The 20,818-nt window shown below is 45.8% G+C and overlaps 3 protein-coding genes across 26 annotated transcripts in view; 2 read left to right on the forward strand and 1 right to left on the reverse strand.

Annotated features, from left to right (window-relative positions):
* ATG13 (autophagy related 13) overlaps nucleotides 1–2,083 on the reverse strand; it is a 24,813-nt gene extending 22,730 nt beyond the window's left edge. For 5 of the 18 annotated variants that reach the window (XM_074824055.1, XM_074824053.1, XM_074824061.1 and 2 more), the window contains exon 1: nucleotides 5–758. The gene's annotated coding sequence lies outside the window, so the exon portion shown is untranslated. Of the gene's footprint in view, nucleotides 1–4; nucleotides 762–797; nucleotides 1,184–1,985 lie in introns of those variants that run through there. The other 13 variants (XM_074824067.1, XM_074824059.1, XM_074824057.1 and 10 more) reach the window with 8 other exon arrangements.
* On the forward strand, nucleotides 1,307–6,284 carry HARBI1 (harbinger transposase derived 1). Of its 3 annotated transcripts, none has more exons than XR_012623242.1 (3): nucleotides 1,307–2,645; nucleotides 3,231–3,742; nucleotides 6,055–6,284. XR_012623242.1 is itself a non-coding variant. In XM_074824076.1 (3 exons), the coding sequence occupies exons 2-3, from the start codon at nucleotides 1,976–1,978 to the stop codon at nucleotides 3,605–3,607; spliced, it is 1,047 nt and encodes a 348-aa protein (XP_074680177.1). In that variant the 5' UTR covers nucleotides 1,307–1,543; nucleotides 1,930–1,975; the 3' UTR covers nucleotides 3,608–3,997. The 3 variants fall into 3 exon arrangements, 2 of the variants coding, with proteins under 2 accessions (XP_074680177.1, XP_074680175.1); XM_074824076.1 differs by lacking the exon at nucleotides 6,055–6,284 and having other exon boundaries at nucleotides 1,307–1,543; nucleotides 1,930–2,645; nucleotides 3,231–3,997; XM_074824074.1 differs by lacking the exon at nucleotides 6,055–6,284 and having other exon boundaries at nucleotides 3,231–3,997.
* A 639-nt stretch (nucleotides 6,285–6,923) lies between these two features.
* AMBRA1 (autophagy and beclin 1 regulator 1) overlaps nucleotides 6,924–20,818 on the forward strand; it is a 136,765-nt gene continuing 122,870 nt past the window's right edge. Inside the window, exons 1-5 of one of the 5 annotated variants that reach the window (XM_074824079.1) lie at nucleotides 6,924–7,114; nucleotides 17,918–18,173; nucleotides 18,426–18,484; nucleotides 19,220–19,403; nucleotides 20,075–20,247. In XM_074824079.1, coding sequence (XP_074680180.1) covers nucleotides 18,039–18,173; nucleotides 18,426–18,484; nucleotides 19,220–19,403; nucleotides 20,075–20,247 — 551 coding nt within the window. In that variant the 5' untranslated portion in view covers nucleotides 6,924–7,114; nucleotides 17,918–18,038. The remainder of the gene's footprint in view (nucleotides 7,115–17,917; nucleotides 18,174–18,425; nucleotides 18,485–19,219; nucleotides 19,404–20,074; nucleotides 20,248–20,818) is intronic. The other 4 variants (XM_074824077.1, XM_074824078.1, XM_074824081.1 and 1 more) reach the window with 4 other exon arrangements.

A 20,818-nucleotide genomic window follows, 5' to 3' on the forward strand; every position in this document is an offset into this window, starting at 1 on the left:
ATACCATTTAAGCAAAATAAGGTGATGCCGTATGATCCTTCCAGCCATCTAAATACAGCCCGGCTCATCTGAATGACTTATTTCTTGCCACAAGAAGCAGGGTTCCAGCAGGTCAGGCCACTCCTGCAATAATTTGGAGATGCTCTAAACTTCATTTGCATAGCCACCTAATTTTCAGCGAAGGCAGTAATTTACCATGTTTTTTTTCCCCCTTACAATGTGCCTCGTCACACCACTTTTGAGATTTGTAAGTAGGCAGTTTGTAGACTTAGTCCAAAGTGTCCCTTTTCTACCTGTTCACTGACACGGAGGTTTCTCTGCTCCCACCGAATCGGTGGGAATGACTCTGGCGGTGCCCTAAAAGCCACAGCTCTAACAGGAAAGAAAGATGCGATGATCTGTAAACCCCTGATCTTTCCTAACAGACAGCAAAACTCACATGTTACAGGACAACTACACGATGGACCATGGGGCCTGAAGTTCTACCGTTTCTAGCAGGCTCTGAAGCATTTTGATTTTTAAAGACACCACCTGGAAAGACATCAGCGGGCCACATCCTTCCCGGTCCCCACCGGCAGTCACCAGCCGGTAGGAAAAGCAAAGCTGGGCCGCCGAGGCTGTCGGCGCCGACACGGCTGCAGCAAAGCCCGACTTTAGCGAGCAGCGAAGCCGAAGTAAAACGCAGACAGGAGGCCGCAGCCGAAGGCTTAAGCCGCACGTTCCGACCCCCTCCCCTCAAGCGCCGCCCGCCGGCTCCCGGAGCTCGCTCCCCCCCCCCGGCCCCGGGACCCCGGTACCTGCGCGGGGGCGGCAGTGCTGGCAGCGCGGCGGCTCATCCCGCGCGGAGGCCCGGCTGCCCGAGGGGGGGGGGGCCGGCTGCCCGAGGGGGGGGCCCGGCGCCCCGCTCCCCCGCCCTGCCCCGGCGTCTCCTCAGCGCCCCGCCCGGCCACGGGGGGGAGGGGGGGGGGGGGGTGGCCCCGCGGCCCCGGGCCCGCTACCGGCGCCTCCAAGCCCCAAAGGCCCCGCGGCCGCCCTAAGGATCCAGCCAGCGCCCTCCTCCTCCTCCTCAGTCCCGGCGCCCGGGGGTGTCAGCGCCTATGGGGGCGGGGGTCGGGCTGCCGCTGCCCTCAGAGCCGCGGCCCGCGCCGCGCCGCCGCCGCCATCGCCGCCGCTGTTTGTTTTCATAGGCTGCGGGCGGGGGGTGAGGGGGAGGGAGGGAAGGAGGGAGGTGCCTGGGTGTCCGCGCCCGCACTTTCCACACGGAGCCGCGTCTCGCCGCCCGCCCGTCCGCGCCGCACCGGGCCGGCGGGGCCGGCAGCCGGGGCCGAGATAAGAGGGGGAGCGCCCGCCGCCGCTCCCGCCGGAGCCCCTCGCTGTGGCGAATCTGCCGCGGCGGTAACGGCGGGGGCCGGGCCGGGCCGGGCGGCGGCGGCGGGCTCCCCGGCGGCGGGGGACGGCCTGGAAGCGGCCGCAGGCCGATAAGGGCCGGGTCGGTGCTGCCGGTGAGGTGGCTCCGCTGGCCCTCAGCGCTCAGGGGCCTCCGGTGAGGGCAGGGCTCGCTGGGCCTGTTTCACCTGCCTGGCGGCAGCGGGGCGAGCAGGGACACACAGAGACGCGGGTACCGGCCGTTCGGGTCTCTGCCATCCCGGGGCTGAACGTGGCCGGGTCGGCGGTGACCGGGGCCGGTTGCCAGGGCCGGGAAGCGGGCTGCTGTGGTGCCCCAGCCCCCTCCCCGTCACGGGAAGTAAATTCCCGTCAGGGCCAGGCAGCGGGAGCAGGGAGCCCTTCTGCTTCGACCCCCCTGTTTTTAAAAGCAGATACAACGAAGTAAAAAGGTTTGGAGGATAGCCTGAGTAAAAGGAAAACGGTTAACGTAAAGGTAGACCAGTAAAAACCCTTCTGAGCCTCCTTCCCCTTCGCTTTACGCAGGTGAAGCCTCGGGGAAAGCTCAGTAAAGCGGCCCCCCGGCCTCGCCATGGCTGTACCTATTGCGGTTCTTGACTGCGACCTCTTGCTCTATGGCCGCGGACACAGGACTTTGGATCGCTTCAAGCTGGAGGATGTCACGGATGAGTATCTAGTATCCACGTACGGCTTTCCCCGACGGTTCATTTACTACCTGGTGGAGCTCCTGGGAGCCAGTCTCTCTCGCCCTACGCAGCGGTCCAGGGCCATCAGTCCGGAGACGCAGATACTCGCCGCGTTGGGTTTCTATACCTCCGGCTCCTTCCAGACTCGCATGGGGGATGCTATTGGCATTAGTCAAGCCTCCATGAGCCGCTGCGTGGCCAACGTAACTGAGGCTTTGGTGGAAAGAGCCTCACAGTTTATTCACTTTCCTGAGGATGAAGCTACCGTACAGAGCCTGAAGGATGACTTTTATGGGCTGGCAGGCATGCCGGGAGTGCTGGGGGTGGTTGACTGCACCCACGTGGCAATCAAAGCGCCGAACGCTGAGGACCTGTCCTACGTGAACCGAAAGGGTCTCCACTCCCTGAACTGCCTGATGGTGTGTGATGCCAGAGGAGTCCTCCTGAGCGCAGAAACGCACTGGCCAGGCAGCCTGCCCGACTGCGCGGTGTTGCAGCGGGCAGCCCTTACAAGCCAGTTTGAAACTGAGCTACATAAAGATGGCTGGCTACTTGGTAAGTCAATTTTTCATCATTGTTTTCTGTGGAAAGTCTATTATATGTTGGCTCCTTATTGAGTCTAGAGCCTCCGGCCACAAGTGATATGTTTACTTTTGATCGCTTTGCTGCAAATTCCTTGAGATTTGCGATTCAGTTTGGATGATCCTTCTCTTAGAAATCTAGAACAGTAATTTCTAATCTGTGTTTTATACAGTCTGATTATTGTACGTATTAGTTTACATTCGTTCTGTTAAGAGCTTGTTTTCAGTATCCTACACCTTTCTAAGCTGAATTATGCAATTTTTAACTCTATGTAGGGTCCTAGTCCAGCTGTCTTTCACTGTATTATGTAGTAAATTAATTCTCTTAAAACTCTCCTGTGTTCTTCCAGGATTTCCCTGTGTAAAACTGAATGCCTTTATTTTGGTGTTTGCCACATTTGTAAACCTGAGTGTTGCTCTTTCATGCTTTCTCATACCTTCTGTTTTAGCCAGAGAAATAAGTTCTTCTGTTCTGTGGTACCAGAAAACCAAGGGCCAAGAGCTGAAATCTGTGGTTAACTGTAGGTATGTAACCTGTCCTCCTTTTCCCTGCTAACAGGTGACAGCTCCTTCTTTCTCCGAACATGGTTGATGACTCCTCTGCATATCCCTGAGACGCCTGCTGAATACCGTTACAACATGGCGCATTCTGCCACTCACAATGTCATTGAGCGGACGTTCAGGACCATTCGGTCGCGTTTCCGCTGCCTGGATGGGTCCAAAGGCACCCTGCAGTATTCTCCAGAGAAATCCAGCCACATCATTCTGGCCTGCTGTGTGCTCCATAACATCTCCCTGGAACATGGGCTGGACGTGTGGTCTTTGCCGGCCACAGGGCACATGGAACAACCGGAAGAAGAGTACGAGCAAATGGAATCAATGGACTCAGAAGCCTGTCGTATTCGTCAGGAGCTTTTACTCACTCATTTTAGCTAATGTTGTGACAGAGAGAAGGCTTTTAGCGGTTCATCTGTGGAGATACATGGAGCAAATATGTCCTTTCCTCTTCTTTAAGTCTGTAAAGACAAAGCAGATGTGAGACAAGGAGAGATTTTACTTTCTTCATTTCAGGTGGTATTCTGAACTTCTCTCAGTCCCTCCAGAGATGCAGTTTAATTGCTAAACTTTTACTGTAGAGACTCCCCTTTCACCTGGCTTAGAAAATGGTGACTGATGTGAGATCAGTGGAGAAACTTGGGAAATTGTCTTTGATTATGTTGAAACATCTGTAAGGGGTGCACTGTTTTACAAAGCAACAATTCCATGACACTTTGTAATCCAAAACACTGATGATTGATCTTTAAACAGTATTTCACACAGACTAAACTTCTGTCTGGGCTCATGTCTACCATGAATTCATGAGCAGCAAAGCAAATATTTATCTTTTTGTTTGCAGGTATAGATCCTTGCTAAATAACATTTTGGAGTTTTGCAGATCTTGTGAACCCCAGCGATTCCTCTCAAAGCTGACAGCTGTGTCCTGGGAGGGGTCTGGCTTCTTGTCGGGTACACACTAGTGCTTGCGTGTAGGTCAAGAAGGATTGAATGTTTCATCTTTCCCAAACTGGAGAATATGTTAAGTTATGGTTGACTCTATCAGTTACTTAACAGATATCAGGAAATGGGCTAGTTAATCTAAGTCTAGTTCTTGCTAAATATGGCTGCCGCAACAGAAACCTACTCGTCTTGTTGGCTGCTGTAAAAGAAATGCCAAGGACTGGCCAGGTCACAAAAATTGAACTGATGATTGCAGAAGTTCTCCATTTAGATCAGAGCTGCTGTATGGAAAGGCTGCTCTACCACTGCTGGCAATCTACCTATTCAGTAGAAAAAGACGATTAATGTATGCAGTTGTTGCTGGCACAAGACTGGGAAGTTTCCTGGCAATGTCCTCTTTCCAAAAGATGCAAGTGTTTCCAAGGATCTCTTGACAGCAGTCTGAGAAAATGTTTTCTTAGATTTTATTGTTTACTGGGCAGTAATTGAAACAAAAGTGTTAGGGAATGCAGAATGCTGCAAAAACGTAGCTAGTTAAAGTAGCAGTGCAATCATCTGGCATGGTAGGTCTGTCCTTTAGAGGAAATGAGCCTGGATCATGCCCCATGTTTGAAGAACAAGGAAGTATGGGACATGTTCCTAACTGTAAGTTGGACATGCAGGATTAGATATAGTTCTGCCAGGTTTGCAATTTACTATCCTACAGAAAACCAAGTGTGCTTTATGATGTATAAGCAAGGTGTTTTCATAAGCCTTGACGAGAACTGTAAAATTATGTACAACAATCTGAGATGTAATTCTATTTTCTTTACACATCTTCCCATGAGGTATCATGTAAGAACTACTGTTACTCACTGTGGCAAAAACCCTGCTCCTTTTACCTAGCAAGAAGCATACAGGTGCTGTTTTCTTAAAAAAAACCCCCATTTTTAAGGTAGGAGTTGCTGCTGTATATGGTGCCTGATGGCTCATAGTATATCTGACAGACTATGCTAAAAATACTGATCTTTAGACCTAAACACCAGCAGACACAGAATGAATTGCGTGGGTGACGCTAAGGTCAAGTGAGACTTGGACATGTGTAGGTACAAATGCTGTCATGTAATGAGCCCGAGTTTCTCAACTTATGCTATGAATAGCTCTTCTCGGTGTGTGCCCAGACCAGACTGAACTCAAACTGGAGGCACTTCCCAGAACGCATTTGCTGCTGGGTTTTGTCTTCTGTCAGATCACTGTCACCTTTGGTAGAGTTTAATTTCAAAACTGATCTCACTCCTTATCAGTTTGGGCAAAAACTGCATCAGGCCACACCAGACAAAACCAATCCACTCCAAACTACTATTCTTCCTTGAGTCAGATGTCAGTACCCTCCAGTTCACTTGGGAAATGGAACTTCCTCGTCTAGAGAACACTTTGCCCCATGTACTCCTAAGCAGCTTCCTTCAAAACAATTAATCTAGACTTTTCTCTTTTCCCTCGGGTTTAGACAATATTTGACAGCTGGGATTCATGTTTCTTTCCTGCTTTCTGTCTCCTCTGTACTTTCACCTCATCTTCCCAGCTGCATTCCAGAGTATTTACAAGTTTGTGTGTTGTCAGAGCTTTGGAAAGTCAAGTCTACCCTGACCGTATAATGTCTGATAAACCTCAGTCACCTGTTGGAGGGTGACAGTGACTGACTGTCCATGGTATTGCAGTTTTCACTACTCGACTAAATGCCTTGTAAAATCCCACCACCAGCCCTTTTGAGTTTTCCCTTAAAATGCCTCTCTGAAGACTGGCTGTGCTGCTGGCTGTCTTTGCTCCCTCCAGTCCTGTGTATTACAGCAAACCTCAATCTCTAAACTTCACCTGTCTGGGCCTTCTGACTCTTTTTTTCTTTGCAGATTTACCTGTGCAAAGCACTCTGGCTTGCTTAGATTTTCTTCTCAACATTCAAGTCCTCCCTTGCTGAGCTCTCACTTCTCCAGTACAGATGAGGCAGCAGGATACAGCAACTTGTTCTACTGCCTCCCGAGGGCTCCTCTCTTCTGAAGGGGCTACAAACATGTTTTGTGTCTTTGCTGTCCACGATGTTGGAGATTAATATATAACAATAAATGTTAACATGCTGCTATTTTAGAAAAAGAAATCTTTTCACTCATATCTCATCTGATAGCCTTATCCTCTTCTCTAAAAGTGTTTCACTCTGGCACCGTCTATCTTTTCTTGCCTGTTTTTAATGACATTTTTTCCACACTGTATCAGTCTTGAAGGGGGGGAAAAAAAGAGGAGACGTGGAGAACGTGCTGTAGGGTGAGATTTCAGAAGAACAGTCCACGCGAAAGAGGGAGTGGGGTGCTACCTGCCCGAGAGGCCTCCCCATCGCCGGGCAGCCAGCGAACACCCGCGGTGGAGGCCCGGCCCAGCCCCGAAGGGTTTCGCGGGGGCAGGCCGGGGCCCGGCCGGCACACCGGAATTCCTCGCTTGACCGGGTGCCTGGCACAACGCGGTTCCCGGCCCCGCTGGCTGCTCGCCCCGGCCTCCACCTGCAGCCGTCAGCCCCGGGAACCCGCCGGCGCGGGGAGGCGGCCGGGCCAGGCCAGGCCAGTCCAGGCCGGCCCGGCAGGGGCAAACCCACCCCCCCCCCCTCCCCCAACACTCCGAGATCGATTCGTCTTGCCTGCCCTCCGTCGCCCTCGGGCGGCCGCGCGCAGCGCCGCAGCGCGGTGGAAGAGCTCTTCACTCGGCTGGCGCTGCCTGGCAGCGTTCTAGCTTCGGCTGCTCGGGCCTTGGGAGAGCGCTCGGCGCCGCTCTTCGGGTCCGGCTCGGCGCTCGACTGGCTCGCCTGGCCGGAGCTCGGAGCGGCGGCGGCGGCGACGACCGAGCAGTGGGGCCGCTTCTTCCGGGCCCGGCCCTGGCTCCGGCCCCGCTCCGCTCCGCCCGGCACCGGCCCTTCCGCACCAGGTAGGCTCCGGGCCTACGCGCTCGGCCCGGCTCCAGGCCAGGGCCCGCGCCGCCTCTCCCCGGGCGGGCGGGCGGGGTCGTCCCCGCGGCGGCGCCCCGGAAGGTGGCGGACACCTGCCCGCGCGGGGCCGTCGGGCCGCAGCGGAGCGGAGCGGGGCCGGGGAGGGAGCCGGGGCTCGCTGCTGGGGCCTTTGTTCGGGAGCTCCGGGACCGAGGCCTGCGGCTGGGGGAGGGGGGAGGCCGCCGCGGCGACGGCGGGCCCCGCTCCCCGCGGGCCGCGCTGCCCCGGTCCGGCCGCGGCTGGCGGAGGGCGAAACCCGTGGCGCTGGCCTTCCGCTGGCCGGCCGGCGGGGCCGGGGGCCGGGAAGGAGGGAAGGAAGGGAGGGAGGGAGGCCTCCGAGGAGAGCGGGTCCCGAATCCCGGGAAGCTGCCCCAGCCCCGCGGCCGCCCCGCCTGAGCGCTCCTCGAAACCGGCTTTTTGTGCCCCAGCTTGGTGCCCTGAGCTCCCCCCTCCATCGCCCCCTTCCCCCCGGCTGCTCCCGCTGGGCAGGCCGGGGCCTCCCCGCACCCGCGGGCTGAGTAAGGTCAGGCTGCGTTTTGGAGCTGCCTGTTTGCAATAATAAATAGCGTTGTTGTTGTTTTCCGGCTGTAGCCAAATAAAATGTGAAGTAAGTGTTGTCTTCTCTATCTCTCCTTCTGGTTTTCATCGTGTGTGGCAGAACGCTTGCTTGTGTAAGTAGTATCTTGCATAAAATGCATTCATGTGTGCCTTTAGTGTGATGACACTTGATTACCTCTTTTCTTGTGAGGGAACATACCCAGTTAATTAACTAGTAGAAACGTTTGTGTTTTCACCTACAACGTTCTTCCGGACAAGACAGATTTCTGTAGTGTTCGTTGAGTTTTTTTGAGATCACATGATCAGAAGTACTGTGCTCTCTGCTGTCTTTGGAAAGCCATTTTTGCAACACAGTTCCTGCACTAAACCAGAATTTCATCTTAAGGAGATGTTTTAGGTGGTTAACGCATAATTTTTCCAATGCACACTTTTACAGCAACGCTCTCTTGTAAGAGACCGATTCAAGGGTAGCTATGATCTAGGTGCAAGCTAGTCTCAGGAAGATCAGCTGTGTGAATGTAGAGTCTGTGTAAATACGTTCAGTAGAGTGCTCACTGCTGCTCCATTTTCTCCTCTGTATGAAATGTTCTTAGATCTTTATATAAAAACCCAGTGTGTTTTTCTATATTTGTCCTTGTTTACTGCTCCACCCAGTTTGGTGTCCTCTGCAAATGTCATCTTTGCCTTTGCCACTCCCATCCTCTTTCAAATTGCTAATGGGAATGTTAAAATGGGACCTAAGAATGACCTGCTGGTAATGTACACTTACTGCCAATCCATTACAGACTGTTTAATTTTGTTGTTGGGTCAGTTTTCAGAATGTGGTATGGGGTTAAACCCAGGCAGATTTGAATGCCTTATGGGTGACATAGGCAGCAGTACCTGAAATTCTCTGCTAAATTTAAAATCCTTGTTTGTATTTTGAAAGGTTTGTTTAACACAGTTCCTAACATTCATAACTCTTCAGTATAGCTTGCTTACTAGTTCTGTGGTCCACAGTTGGTGTTGCTGTAGATAACTATTTTTTTTTAAATTGGTCCATTTGTGTTTCGATGGTAACAAATAAGTATCTTGTACCCATCTGTTGATTTGTGGCAGTGTGGAGTATGGCAGTCCATTAGCGTTTATATTTTTTCTAATACTTGGAATGAAGAATATATTTGGATCCAAATATCTGGACTTGCCTTTTCAGATTTAGTTGCTGGGGAGTTTACACAGAATGTTTACTTTGCTGACAACTTCTTAGTTTTCTTTCTTTTGCCCTTTTCTGAGTCACAACTGACCCTCTGGATTCTTGTTTGGTTGTTTCCTACTTTTCCATTTTCTCTGCAGCACTTTTACACAGCTGTAACAACCAGTTATAAAGAAGCCAAGCAGTGATACTGTCTGCTAGTATCCCTTTGCCACAAGTTAGGTATTTGAATATTCACTCCATCTTTTGTGTCATCATTTGTTACAAAACTTCTGGAAAGTAACTTTAGTATCTTTTATGCCATGGTTAGCAAGCTAACTGAATTCAAGGCTTTTACAAAGTTATTGCTGATGTTAATATTTATTAGTACTATTAGTACAGATAGCATTAAGGTACTTCCCCCCCCCCCCCCCCTTACTGAGTTTGTATTATTGGAGACCTAATAAAGAGCATAGTGCATGTTAATAGTTACCTTGTGTGTTTTGTGTTAGTAGCCCTGCACTAGCCTAGTAAGGAGGGTGATTGGAACAAAATATTAATGAGGTGAGGACAAAAGAATTGTGGTTTTCAAAAGCAAACAATGAGGTGATGTGCAGTGGAAGAGGATTAATATTAGAAATATTTTGATGGAAAGTTGTTAAATGATGTAGTTGCTTAATGAAAGACTCATTGGGTTGCTTAAAACAAGAGGAGACCTACTTGTCTGCCTCTCAGGATTCAACGTTGGTTGTTAAGCACTCTGTCTAGGATTGTTGTCTAATAACTGTTTGTTGTCTCCAGTTTTTGTAAACTGTTTGTTGAAGGCACGTAGGATGATGAGGTGCCAGGCCTGAGCGTGGAGAGAGTCGTCTTAATCTGTGTACTCGCACAGCTCCGCTTTGGATGTTCTCAGTGAGATCTTTTGGGCTGTATTGGCAGAGCGATTCCTGCTGCCCTCTTCCCAGTATGTAGCACTAATTCTCGACCTTGAGCAGCATAGAATTGCTGAGAGGAGTCTCTGACCTGTGTTTTGGACCCTTCCCCCCCGCCCCCCCCCCCCCCCCCTTTATTTTCTTCCACAGTTTCAGTCCAAGGCCAGGAAGGGAAAGGGTGTCAAGAACTGGCTGTGTTTCTTTGTTCAGAGTCTAAATCGTCTTTGTCTCCCACCTCTTCTTTGATACATCTGTGCGTGAAGGCTTCAGCTTCTGTGTAGATCGCTTTTGCTTTTTGGCTTGTTACCTTATTTGATTATTTCCATGTGAGCAGGAAATTATATGAACTACATTTTTTTTAAAACATGTTCTCGCTTCCAGTTGCTTTTACTTTATTACTTGGATAAGGTGCACATGCCTTAAGTGCAGCCTTGAATGCATAAAATACTTTGTCTTCATCTTGTGGATACTCGATTCTGCTTCTGCTACTCTCTCATGTTGGTGCTCCCAGGTTTCCCTTGCATGTCTGATGTCACTAGGGGGCACTGGGCTGTGGCTCTTGAACTTGAGGAACCTTAATGTGATTTTAATGTAAATACTGCGATTTTTGAATTGAAAATTCCTTTACTTCCCTATGTAAATGAGAGTAGTTCTCTTAAGGGGTTAATCTGAATTCTATGTAGCTCTATTTGTCTCTATATATTGCTCTAGTGCTCGTTTCTCTCTGTCCCTCATTTCCTGCTGTGTACAGTACTTGGCAAAAGATGCCATGGTCTGAGTATGGAATTGGGGAAACCAACTCTGAATCGTCTGGATCTCAGTTCTGCTGTTGGACTTATATTACAGCTTTGTGAAATGATATTTATTCTCTTTCTGTCTTCTGGATTAGAACTGATAGTGCTTTTCTCAAGAATTCATTAAGTTTATGTGGAAATTGTAATAATAGTCATGAAAGTCCTCCATATTCTCATTGGTAAATGAAGCTGTCAGACTCCAGACACAGCTGATCACTTATTTTTATTACTTCCCTTTTTGTATTTACTGTTCATTTTCTGACCTTTAGGGGTTGATATCTTCAAGTTTCTCTTCCACTCCTCATCACTTTTCTGCAAATAACTGGCAATTTAATGTACTGACTGAAAAGTTCTTTGAAGAGTATCATAGCTCATTTAATCCAGACCAGGAAGACAAATTAAGATTCCAATGGCAATCAGCTCCCTGTTGCAGTCATACAGGATCTTGGAATGACAATGTACTATTGACATCTTTGTAATGTAATTGAATTTCCTGAGCTGTTTGTAGTTTCAATTTAAAACACAGCATTGAATTTTTCAGTCATGACGCACCAATACAAGTTATTTTTCTTTAGGAATCCTGTTCTGATTTCTGTGGAAGCGCTTAGAGCTGTGGATACAACTTAGAGCAGTGTATCTAGTGCATCTGCAGAAGATGTGCTTTGGAATGACTTTCCAAATCTCTCTGGCCTTAATCAAGGGAAAACTTCAGCTTACAGAATAATACTTTGGGGAATATCTTAAGAACTTTGAAGTCTAAAACCAGGGCCATATAATGAAAATGCCTTCATGGTATTAGTTTTGGACTCTGTTACATAGTTGCATCAGAAACTTTCTTTCTTTCCTCCTAAGGCTTTTTTTAGTGGTTTTTTTTTCCATATTTAGGGGCACTTAGTTGAAGACTGGCTCTGTGCTCCAATGTCAGGAAGCTGCATGATTCTAGTGTCTTAAATTAAGCTGGTTTTGGTTTTTTAAAAACATGGTCAAGGATGCAGAACTAGAAACAGTGGAAGAATGCATTCTAGTTTTGCTTTTTTCATTGTTTTGGTTAATCATGCTTAAGATAAATGTTTGTTATACCTCTGTGGACTATTTTTGTTTGTGGGTTAGCCTTGTTTAAAGGTTCCTGTGCAATGTAACTTTATTTCCAATTTTCTGTTCATTTAGATGTCGCTGCAAGATAACTTGATGTTGTCTCTGCAAAATGTTTTCTGGGTTTTGTTTTTAACCCAGGGAGAGCTAGAACCTCTGAGAATGGTCATACAGATCATATGAAAGTACCACAAATGAAGACAAATCATGTTTGAGGAAAATTTAAATAAGCAGCTGATCAGCTGCATTGTCAGAAATTCATGTGGTCTTGTCGCTTAATACTGAACATAGTCCTGTTCCTCCAACACTTGTCTTAAGTTTTGATCCATGGAACTATTCCGGGTATGAGTCATGTCACCCTTTTTTTACCGATTTTGTTGTTGTTATAGCATTGTTCAAATTCCAGTGCTACATAGTTCGATTACTTACCAAACTAGGACTCTCTGAGTTGTCTTGTTTGTTTAGCTGAGTTGATGCTGTGCAAAGAGGGCAAAGCAGCTTTTTTGTTTCGGTTTTGCATAAACTTTAAAAAATCTTGCTCAGCCTTTCAGTGGAGACATGAAAAGGATAAGCGGGAATGGCATGACACTTGGTATGAATTAAATCAATATTTTTAATAAAACTGCTAGTGGAATTCAGGTCTTCTATCCAGAATAGCATTTCTGGGGCTTCTTACGTGGTATTGTTTTGCACAGTTTAGGAAGATGTTGGCATCATAATCTCTGTATTGAAGTGCGGGGAGGGGGAACTTGGAGTGTCAACATGGAAAGGAACTTGAAAGTCGCTGGAGCTGTGTGATTGCTCACATAAATTCCAAATGATGTTTTAGGCATCTGGTTCATTCTTGGAGATCTCCTGTCTGTGGGTCTCAGAACCAGGTTTTTCTGCTTTATCGATGAAGCTTCTGTAAAAGGAGAGGGCGTGTAGTCTAGTCATTAGCAAGATGATCTCTTGACTGTCTGCAGTAGGCATGATGTTTTCTTCTTTGCTCTGTTGAGCTTCTGAAAGACATAGGGGTCTTAATAAAGCAATTTGCCTCAAAATTAAGCTGTGTAAAATGCAAGGGAAACCGATTTGTTGTAGAAAATACTTGGAGGAAATAGCAGGTCTTGTGACTACAGCCTACATGAGGATCACTGGCAGTGAAGATAAAGCATTTGGGCTGTACCATGGCGTCCACTGTTTTCATGCCTGTCTGATGGTCTTATGATTGTTCTTGGAAAACCGACCCACATGTACAATAGTGGGAATGCTAAATTATTATTAAAATTTATTAAATTCAATAAAAAATACTCTTGAACTGTTCAATATCTTGCTGATATTCAAAGCCTGAGATGCTGCAGTTTAATTTGGAATAAATGAAATGGCATGCTTTATTGTTAGTGCTGGACTCTTCGCTTAAGAACAGACATTTTGAAAACAGAAGTTACTGGCTTATGAGATAGGCAGGCCCATGGCCAGAGCTGGGATAGTTCAGAGTACTAATAATCTATTTCTCTTCTTTCCTAGAGACAAGTTTGCTTGTGTTTTTGCGGGTCGGTGATGTGCCTCATTGTTCACAACAGTTTTGTTTTTGTTTTGTTGTTTGGTGTGTTTTTTTTTTTCCCCATCTGTGTTCTTTTAGTACAAAGTATACAGCTTGCACTGGCCCGTATACTATGTGGATCATACCCATTTTACAGTCAATGTATTGTGGAAGTCTTAAAAGTTGACAAAGGGACTTTGAGACAGAAACTACCAGCACATGCTTTTCTCCTCTCTGGTCTTTTCTACAGAAGTTTATATATGCTTTGTCTCTGTGGATCCCAGATTACAAAGCTAGAGACAGCTTTTATATTTTGCTTAACGTTGCCTCTTTCTTCATCAGTCACTTGAGACTTCTTTGGGCAGCAAAATCGTCTGAAGTTATTTGGACATTTGTATCTTTTGGATAGAACTCTCGTTATAAACAGCATTTACTGATTGCAGCCCTTTTCTTTTCTTTTTAAACACTGTTAGAGCTGTTTACACTGTTTCTGTATGCAGACATCAGGAAAGGCTTTTAGTGTTGGGCTCGGCACTCAACCCAGAAGTTCTTTGGAGCAGTAATAGATTTGTAGTCTGAGAGCTGAAGGCTGCATGAAATAACCTTTTCTCCCCAATGGAGAATTGAATAACACGAGGTAGTACTCCACTATTCTTCTTTGTATCAAAGCCAGGTGTGCTTGTAGAATGGTGATACTGGAATCTCCACAAAATTAATAAAGCCAAAGATGTTGGGAGGGAGGGGGGGGCATGTTAAGAGATGGGACCATCATCTCTGTAAAGTGCTCAAGTTTCTAATTGAAATGGTAAACTACTGCATAACGCATAAAATATCTTGACATCCTTTCTATATGGCGATTTGAATCTGCTTCTTTTTATTCCTCTTCTCTCCCTACCTTTTGTGTCAGTGTTTTCATGGGGTCCTGTACCACTATGAAGTGTTACCAATTTGCTGCTTCGCTTTGGTTTTCCAGAGGTTCAGAATTTGTAAAAATGACAATTACAAGTGAGCTTATATCGCTCTGAGGCTGGGAATTCTTAAGGTTTCTTCAAGGACAGCTGGCGCAGAGCAAGTAAAAGGCTTGGGGTTGGGCTGTGTAATGCTCTTTCCAAAACTGTAAACAGCCCAGCATGCTGTCCTGAAATGCCCTGAAGGGAGAAAACTGTTAAGAAAACAAAACTGCCAATTATAGAAAAATTTCTTGACTCTCCACTTTTAGAATTTCTGTGGTGCCCTGGACCACATCCAGGGCATCAGCTAATCTTCCAGTTGTTGGACTCTACTTTTGGTCATCCTGATCAAAAAAAAAAAGGCAAAAAACCCCAACCCAACAACAAGAAGAAAACAGAAAAATGCCAATCCCTGATCAGTTCCTTGTTTTGGTGGTCAGCTGTTCATCAGTTGCGATAGCATGGGTATTTGTAATAGAAGTCGTTACTGAATCAGTCCACCGCTTGCCGGACAGGTTTGATACAGTGAGATGCAAGTTTTCTTTATGCCGGGGCCTGAGAAGTAGTTTGAAACATGCTGCCTTTCATTTGAACTTTATTAGTCAGATGGCTACTGAGTAGCTATAAATATGGTTGGTACTTCCATGGTTTATCTGCTAATGGTATTTAATAACATGCTGTCATTATTTCGCTTCTCTGAGCAAAATGTTGGGATTTGGTGGGTAACCTTACTAAATTAGAGAAGGAACTGGCTTTTTTTTTTTTAAAAAAAAGGCAACCCAAAAAACCCCCACTGAACCCCAAAAAAACCCAAACCAAAAGTGAACATATGATTGAATAATAAGGTTAAAGGTTTCCTGCTAAAGTGAGCGAAGGTAATGTCCATGTGTACACTGCATCTGTTTCTCCATTTGAAGGCTCTAACTTTCTTTGCCAGTCTAAAGTGTTGCTGAATGTGTCACCAGCTAGTGGAGAGCAGTTACTGTATTCAGGCTAATTCAGATAAAGGAGTAAACTTTCCCCTTATGAGTCATGGATAAAGATTGGCCCCCAAAGGAATCCAGGGTAACACTGGAATGCCAACCCCACTCAAGAAGGATGCATTCAGTGTTTTCTGAAGAGATCCCAGCTTTTAAAAATGTTGGGCATTGGAGCCCTGAGTTTCTTTTTTGTTTTCCTTTCAAATGAGATAAAGAGGTGAGTCAGAAGAAGCTGAAAAAACGAGGGACAGTCCCTGAGGGAAAAACATCAAGTTCAGACGTGCTCAGGAGGCTCATATATGAAGTGTTGTTACAGCCAAATTAGTTCAAGAAATTAGTACACATCTGCAAAGATTTAGATAAGCTGTCTTGAGGTAGGTACTTGATTTTATATAGTGAAGATGACTTGGTCTTTCAGTAAAGTGAATACAAGAGGTTTGCTAGCTGCAGTTGTAGGTGTTATCTGTTCCTTTATTTTACAGTATGTAAACTTGCCTGTGGCATAAATAAACATAAAGAAGTTTGTTAAACATCTTGATTTCGGTGTTGCTATTGTACCTCAGGGACTATTAGTCCTTCAGATAGGACTGAAATGTTCCCAAGTTGTCAGAGCTTGTTCTTTCTCATGAGTAATTGCGTTATCTTACTTGTAAATTATCAGGATCTCTTAAGTTATTTAGGTTGTTTGTCCTTTACAGCTATTGAAAGGCTATTCCAAAGCTTAATGTTTGAGATGTCTTCAAACTTCCAGCTTATTCTAGCTCCAAGTCTGGTCTTCCATTTGTGTCAGGTTTATATGTTTATTCTTGGACTGTTGTAGTCCTTGCTCCTTGAACACACCCATATAGAATATTCAGCTGCTGTTTTCATAATTTTACTAGATGAAACTAGATTTACAGTTTCCTCCTGTAAAGTAGGCTTTTTATTGCCTGTATGGTTCTGAGCTGTCCTTCCCCTCCATGCTGCTTACCATCTGAATCCAGTCATTTCTGAACACGGGCGACTGGGGCTGTTGGCAGAATCCCTATGACGATTTATTAGCATTTAGTGAAAAAAGATTTTTGGTATAGCGATTCCTGTATTATACTGTGCTTTTGGCTGTATCTACTCCAGTTATCCTTGTTCTAGCTTTTCTGGGTCTGGGCTTTTTTAATCTGTGCAGTTACTTTTAAGAATCTGCTTTGCAGCGTGACATCTTTAGTTCTTGCATTGCTTTCCAGGAAGGCTTTTATTTTGTAGAATAATTCCTACCTAATGTTTGACTGACTTTCACAGGTTCTTGAAAGAAGGCTTATTTTACACTGTGAAGTTCAGCTTCTCTAAAATAGATGATCCCCATGCTGTTCACATTAAGCATCAGGGAATTTCCAGCTAGCTTGAATTTCTTTGTGGTGAATTTCTTTTCTAGGAAGATGGATGCCTTTACTTGTTCATCACTTCAGTGCCCTTTATTGTACTTTTTACAAATGAAAACTGGTCTGCTTTATTAGAACTCATTTTCTTGGCTTATCTCTTCAGACAACTCCTCCCTGTAAGCAGCAGCTGTCTTAAATCATCTGCTCAGGAGATTTTTTTAGGGAGAGTGGGAGGAAAGAAAGGTTTGCTAACGGCCGTTCTGAGTTCTGTCATTTAACAATTCATCTCCTCTTGTGTACACAAACCTTTCTTCCCTGTATGTGTTTTGCTTTTTTAAGTTGCCACTTCCTTCTCTATTGAATATTGATGCTTTTGTTCAGTGTAACATGAACCAAGGAGGATTTATCTTTAGATCTTTAAGTTCTGAAGAGATGACAGAGTAGTATGCGCGCTCTGCTGGGATCAAAAGGTAATAGCGTTGCAGCAGTGTTTCTTGGTCTCTGTATTCTAAAAATCTTCTTGTTTCTGGAGAGCTTTTGGTGGCAAACTCCAATGTATGAGACCATTCAAAAGCTGTGTAACTTAGTTGCTATTAGGGTCACTATATTTAGTTATTTCAAGGAATTAACCTTTTTTTTCTAGAAAATGGGTATTAATACTTAGCAGCTCAAAGTGTACTAAAAGCATTAGTCTTTGTCATTGCGCATTACTTGGGTGAACTGTTGTTCTAAGAGCAATGTAGATGGAAAGATAATGTGCAGACAGGCGAAATGAATCATCTTGATGGAGTTGGCCAAGATGCCACTGCAGTGTAAGGTTTTGGTCCTATACATGGTTGTTTTCATACATTGTAAGCTATTGTGGTGGAGTTGGAAGTAACTTGGACTTGCGGGCTATCAGTTGTCTGACCTTTGCCGTGATAATAATTACTATTACTGAAATTTGAATAATTCCCCAGAGACTCCTCTGTCATATTGTCAATTTTTAACACTATTCCTCTAGCTATTAGTCACCCTTCCCAGATAGGACCCAAATCTTCAAGGTGTAAAGACTGTCTCTTCATAAATCTTTCTTTCTTTATTATATACAGCAAGAGATGGAGGGAAGGGAAAGAGTTTTAAGGACAATTTTTTATTCTCTTTAGGTGTGGTATGCCTAGGGCATGTGCACAAGGAAAGGGCTGGATGCTTTCAAAAACCTTTCAGAGTAATCCTTTGCTGCAGAAATGTCAAGATTGGGCCTCAGTAATGGAAGAAGGTAGCAAAGGCTGCAGGAGATGATATTTTTTTTTCTCTTAAATCTAGTCTTTTGGGATTTAAAGCTCTTACTTCATCTAGATGACAAGGTAAAAGCTGCTTTCCTTATCATTCTCTTCTTTTTCTAGGTTTCCATGAAGATAAACAATTGAAATGTGGATAGCCTATTTGTAGCTTGGTGGTGGTTGTCATCTGGAACCTGCTGGTGTCTCCTCCCAGTAGTTGGTGTAACATTGGCTGCTGAGAGCCATGAAGGTTGTACCAGAGAAGAATGCTGTCCGTATCCTGTGGGGTAGGGAACGGGGTACCCAAGCCTTGGGTGCTCAACGGCTCCTGCAGGAGTTGGTGGAGGATAAAACTCGATGGATGAAATGGGAGGGCAAGGTAAGGTCGTGGGATAGAGGTGCATAGCTTGATCTTGGAGTGGGGGAAGGGAGGCAGGGATTTGAAATAAATTGTCTCATGACTGTACATTTGATGTGTTACACTTGATATGCTCTCTGGCTCTGTTCAGTTCCTGCAGTGATGTGATACTAGATATGTTCCTGCAGCGGGTTCCCCTTGTCTGTGTGGCTTACAGTTAAAACTATGATCATATGACACTTGCAACACTTCCTGCTTTGTTGGCTTTTTCAGAAAGTTGAGTTACCAGACAGTCCACGCTCCACCTTCTTGCTGGCGTTTAGTCCAGACAGGTAATTAACTCCTAGTTCGTTCCCTGTTTCAGCAGTCTCCTTGCACTTACAAAAGTGATGGAGGCTTGTGCCTGTTGACTTGTCCAGTCCTGAATAGCTGAGTGAAACTTCTGGTTCCTGACGTGCATGGATGGAACGTGTGCACCTTCCTAATCTCACAGCTTTGAGTATAGTTGGTGGTTAATTTCTGAGGTACCCAAGCAATGCGTAGTTCTAAAGAAAAAGGATCTGTGTGGCCACCGTGGGATTTCATAAGAAACTTGAGGGAGTAAAGGGTGTTTTAGCACACCGTGCCAAGTGATGTGGCACAGCCTCTGGGATATCTAGAACTGAAGAACAGAGTAGAATGATGCGTGTACTGGAAGCAGAAATGGAGGTGGGATCTCCCTTAGTGTCACTTGCCTTGACAGTGGTTGAGGTGGTGTGAAAAACTGGGAATATTTATTTGCCCCAAACTGTCACTCAGGAGTTCCTTCTGAGCTGCATGTTCACTCTGACTTTCAAGGTCGAGTTTGTGCTTGCAGATCAGATAGCTCCTGTTTGCATGGACCCTGAAATGTGGCTACAGGAAGCCTTGTGGCCATTGGTGAAACAGTAGCCTCTTACCCTTTGAGCTCTGTGTGGGAGAGCTGCTGGGTTAGACGTGAACAGACCCTGTCAAGATGAAGCTAACCATCGTCTGGTTTTGCTGTGTTCTTCTCGTGCTAATGTTTGTCTTACCTTCTGCGTTCCCAGGACCTTAATGGCTTCCACACATGTGAACCACAACATCTACATCACAGAAGTGAAAACGGGCAAGTGTGTTCACTCCTTGGTTGGACATCGCCGCACTCCCTGGTGTGTCACCTTCCATCCCACCATCCCGGGCCTCATTGCATCAGGATGCCTAGATGGGGAGGTTAGAATTTGGGATTTACACGTAAGTCTTTCGTGAAACATATGTGCCTTTGGTATTTGGTGGGTGGGGACTTTTTCTGTCCGAGTTTGTTTCCCAAATGTCGCCTAGTAAGAGAGCTGTTTGGAAGCTTTGCTGGGACCTGTCTCTAAAATCATAGAACAGATCATAGCCATCCTCTTATGTCTAGAGAGGAGGTGACAGGTTCTTCATTCAGTCCTGCCAGGTAGGTCGTGCTCCTTAGCTGTGCCTGTTTATTGGATTAGAGTGGTACAGATAATTCTGGAGAACTTTGTGCAAGGTGTGTGTTTAGCTTATGTGAAAAACGTGCCATTTTTCATTCCACTGAGCATATCTGAAATCTTTGTTAGAGAAGCTGCTGCTCTGCCAGTTCTACCTAGTCTGGTGATTGGCACAGAGACAAAACATACTTACCTGGTCCCTTTGTAATGCAACATTTTTACAGGCTGCTTGAAAGATACTTACCTACAAAAATACATCTGTGGTCATTGTTGCAAGTAGTGTTATGTTCTATGCATGACATGTGACCTCATATATGAGCAGCTGTTGTTGTTGCCAAGAAAGTGTGTCACTTCCATGCTCTAGACAGAGTCTTGGAGAGGTGGCATATACATGGAAACTAATGACCTCAGATTTTGTGATAAATTGCTTGTGATTCTTGACTCCTCGTTCAGGGTGGAAGCGAGAGCTGGTTCACAGATAGCAACAATGCCATTGCATCACTTGCTTTTCATCCTACGGCTCAGCTCTTGCTGATTGCTACTGCCAATGAGATACATTTCTGGGACTGGAGTCGTCGGGAGCCTTTTGCAGTGGTGAAAACGGCTAGTGAAATGGAGCGGGTCAGGTGAGTTCCTGCTTCTGGGGGAAGAGAACACTTGTATGTGAAAAATAGTCAGATTTGGGGAATGTGGGGTGTTCCTTTGGGACGCTGCACCCTCCTCATTGAGGCAGTGGAGAGAAGCGTTGCTTGCAGCTCCTTGACTCAGCTGGTAGAAAACCAGTTCTGTGGGCAGGAAAAAAAGCAATTGGAAATAATAGATCAGCTTGGTGGTTCATATTTGGAATTGAGTGTGCCCAGTAAATGCCCAGAATCTACTTCATGTTCATTTTCAAGCTTAGTAATTAAACTTGTCAGCCATAAGGATGAGAGAACCCAGAAGTTGCTGGAAGAGAGTACTGAGCTATTACTTTGGTGTGGTTATAGAGGAAACTGCATTGCTGGAAACTTGATGCAATTTAAAATAAAACAGTGATTGAAGGCAAGTTAATCTATCCCTTTGTAACAAATTCCAATTTGTAATATATACGTACATACTCCTTAACATTTCCTGGCTATTTCAGTTGATACAACAGTACTTGCTTCCAGCTTTTAACTTCTGTGTAGTGTTGTTGTGGACTATAAAATAGCTGCAGTC

Source organism: Strix aluco, chromosome 4 (assembly GCF_031877795.1).
Source record: "Strix aluco isolate bStrAlu1 chromosome 4, bStrAlu1.hap1, whole genome shotgun sequence".
NCBI lineage: Eukaryota > Metazoa > Chordata > Aves > Strigiformes > Strigidae > Strix > Strix aluco.

Excerpts from the sequence above, each read along its gene's own strand:
- HARBI1 (XM_074824074.1), top strand. The coding sequence starts at position 1,976 with ATGGCTGTACCTATTGCGGTTCTTGACTGCGACCTCTTGCTCTATGGC. Across the intron at positions 2,646-3,230 it reads TAAAGATGGCTGGCTACTTG|GTGACAGCTCCTTCTTTCTC; the intron begins GTAAGTCAATTT and ends CCCTGCTAACAG.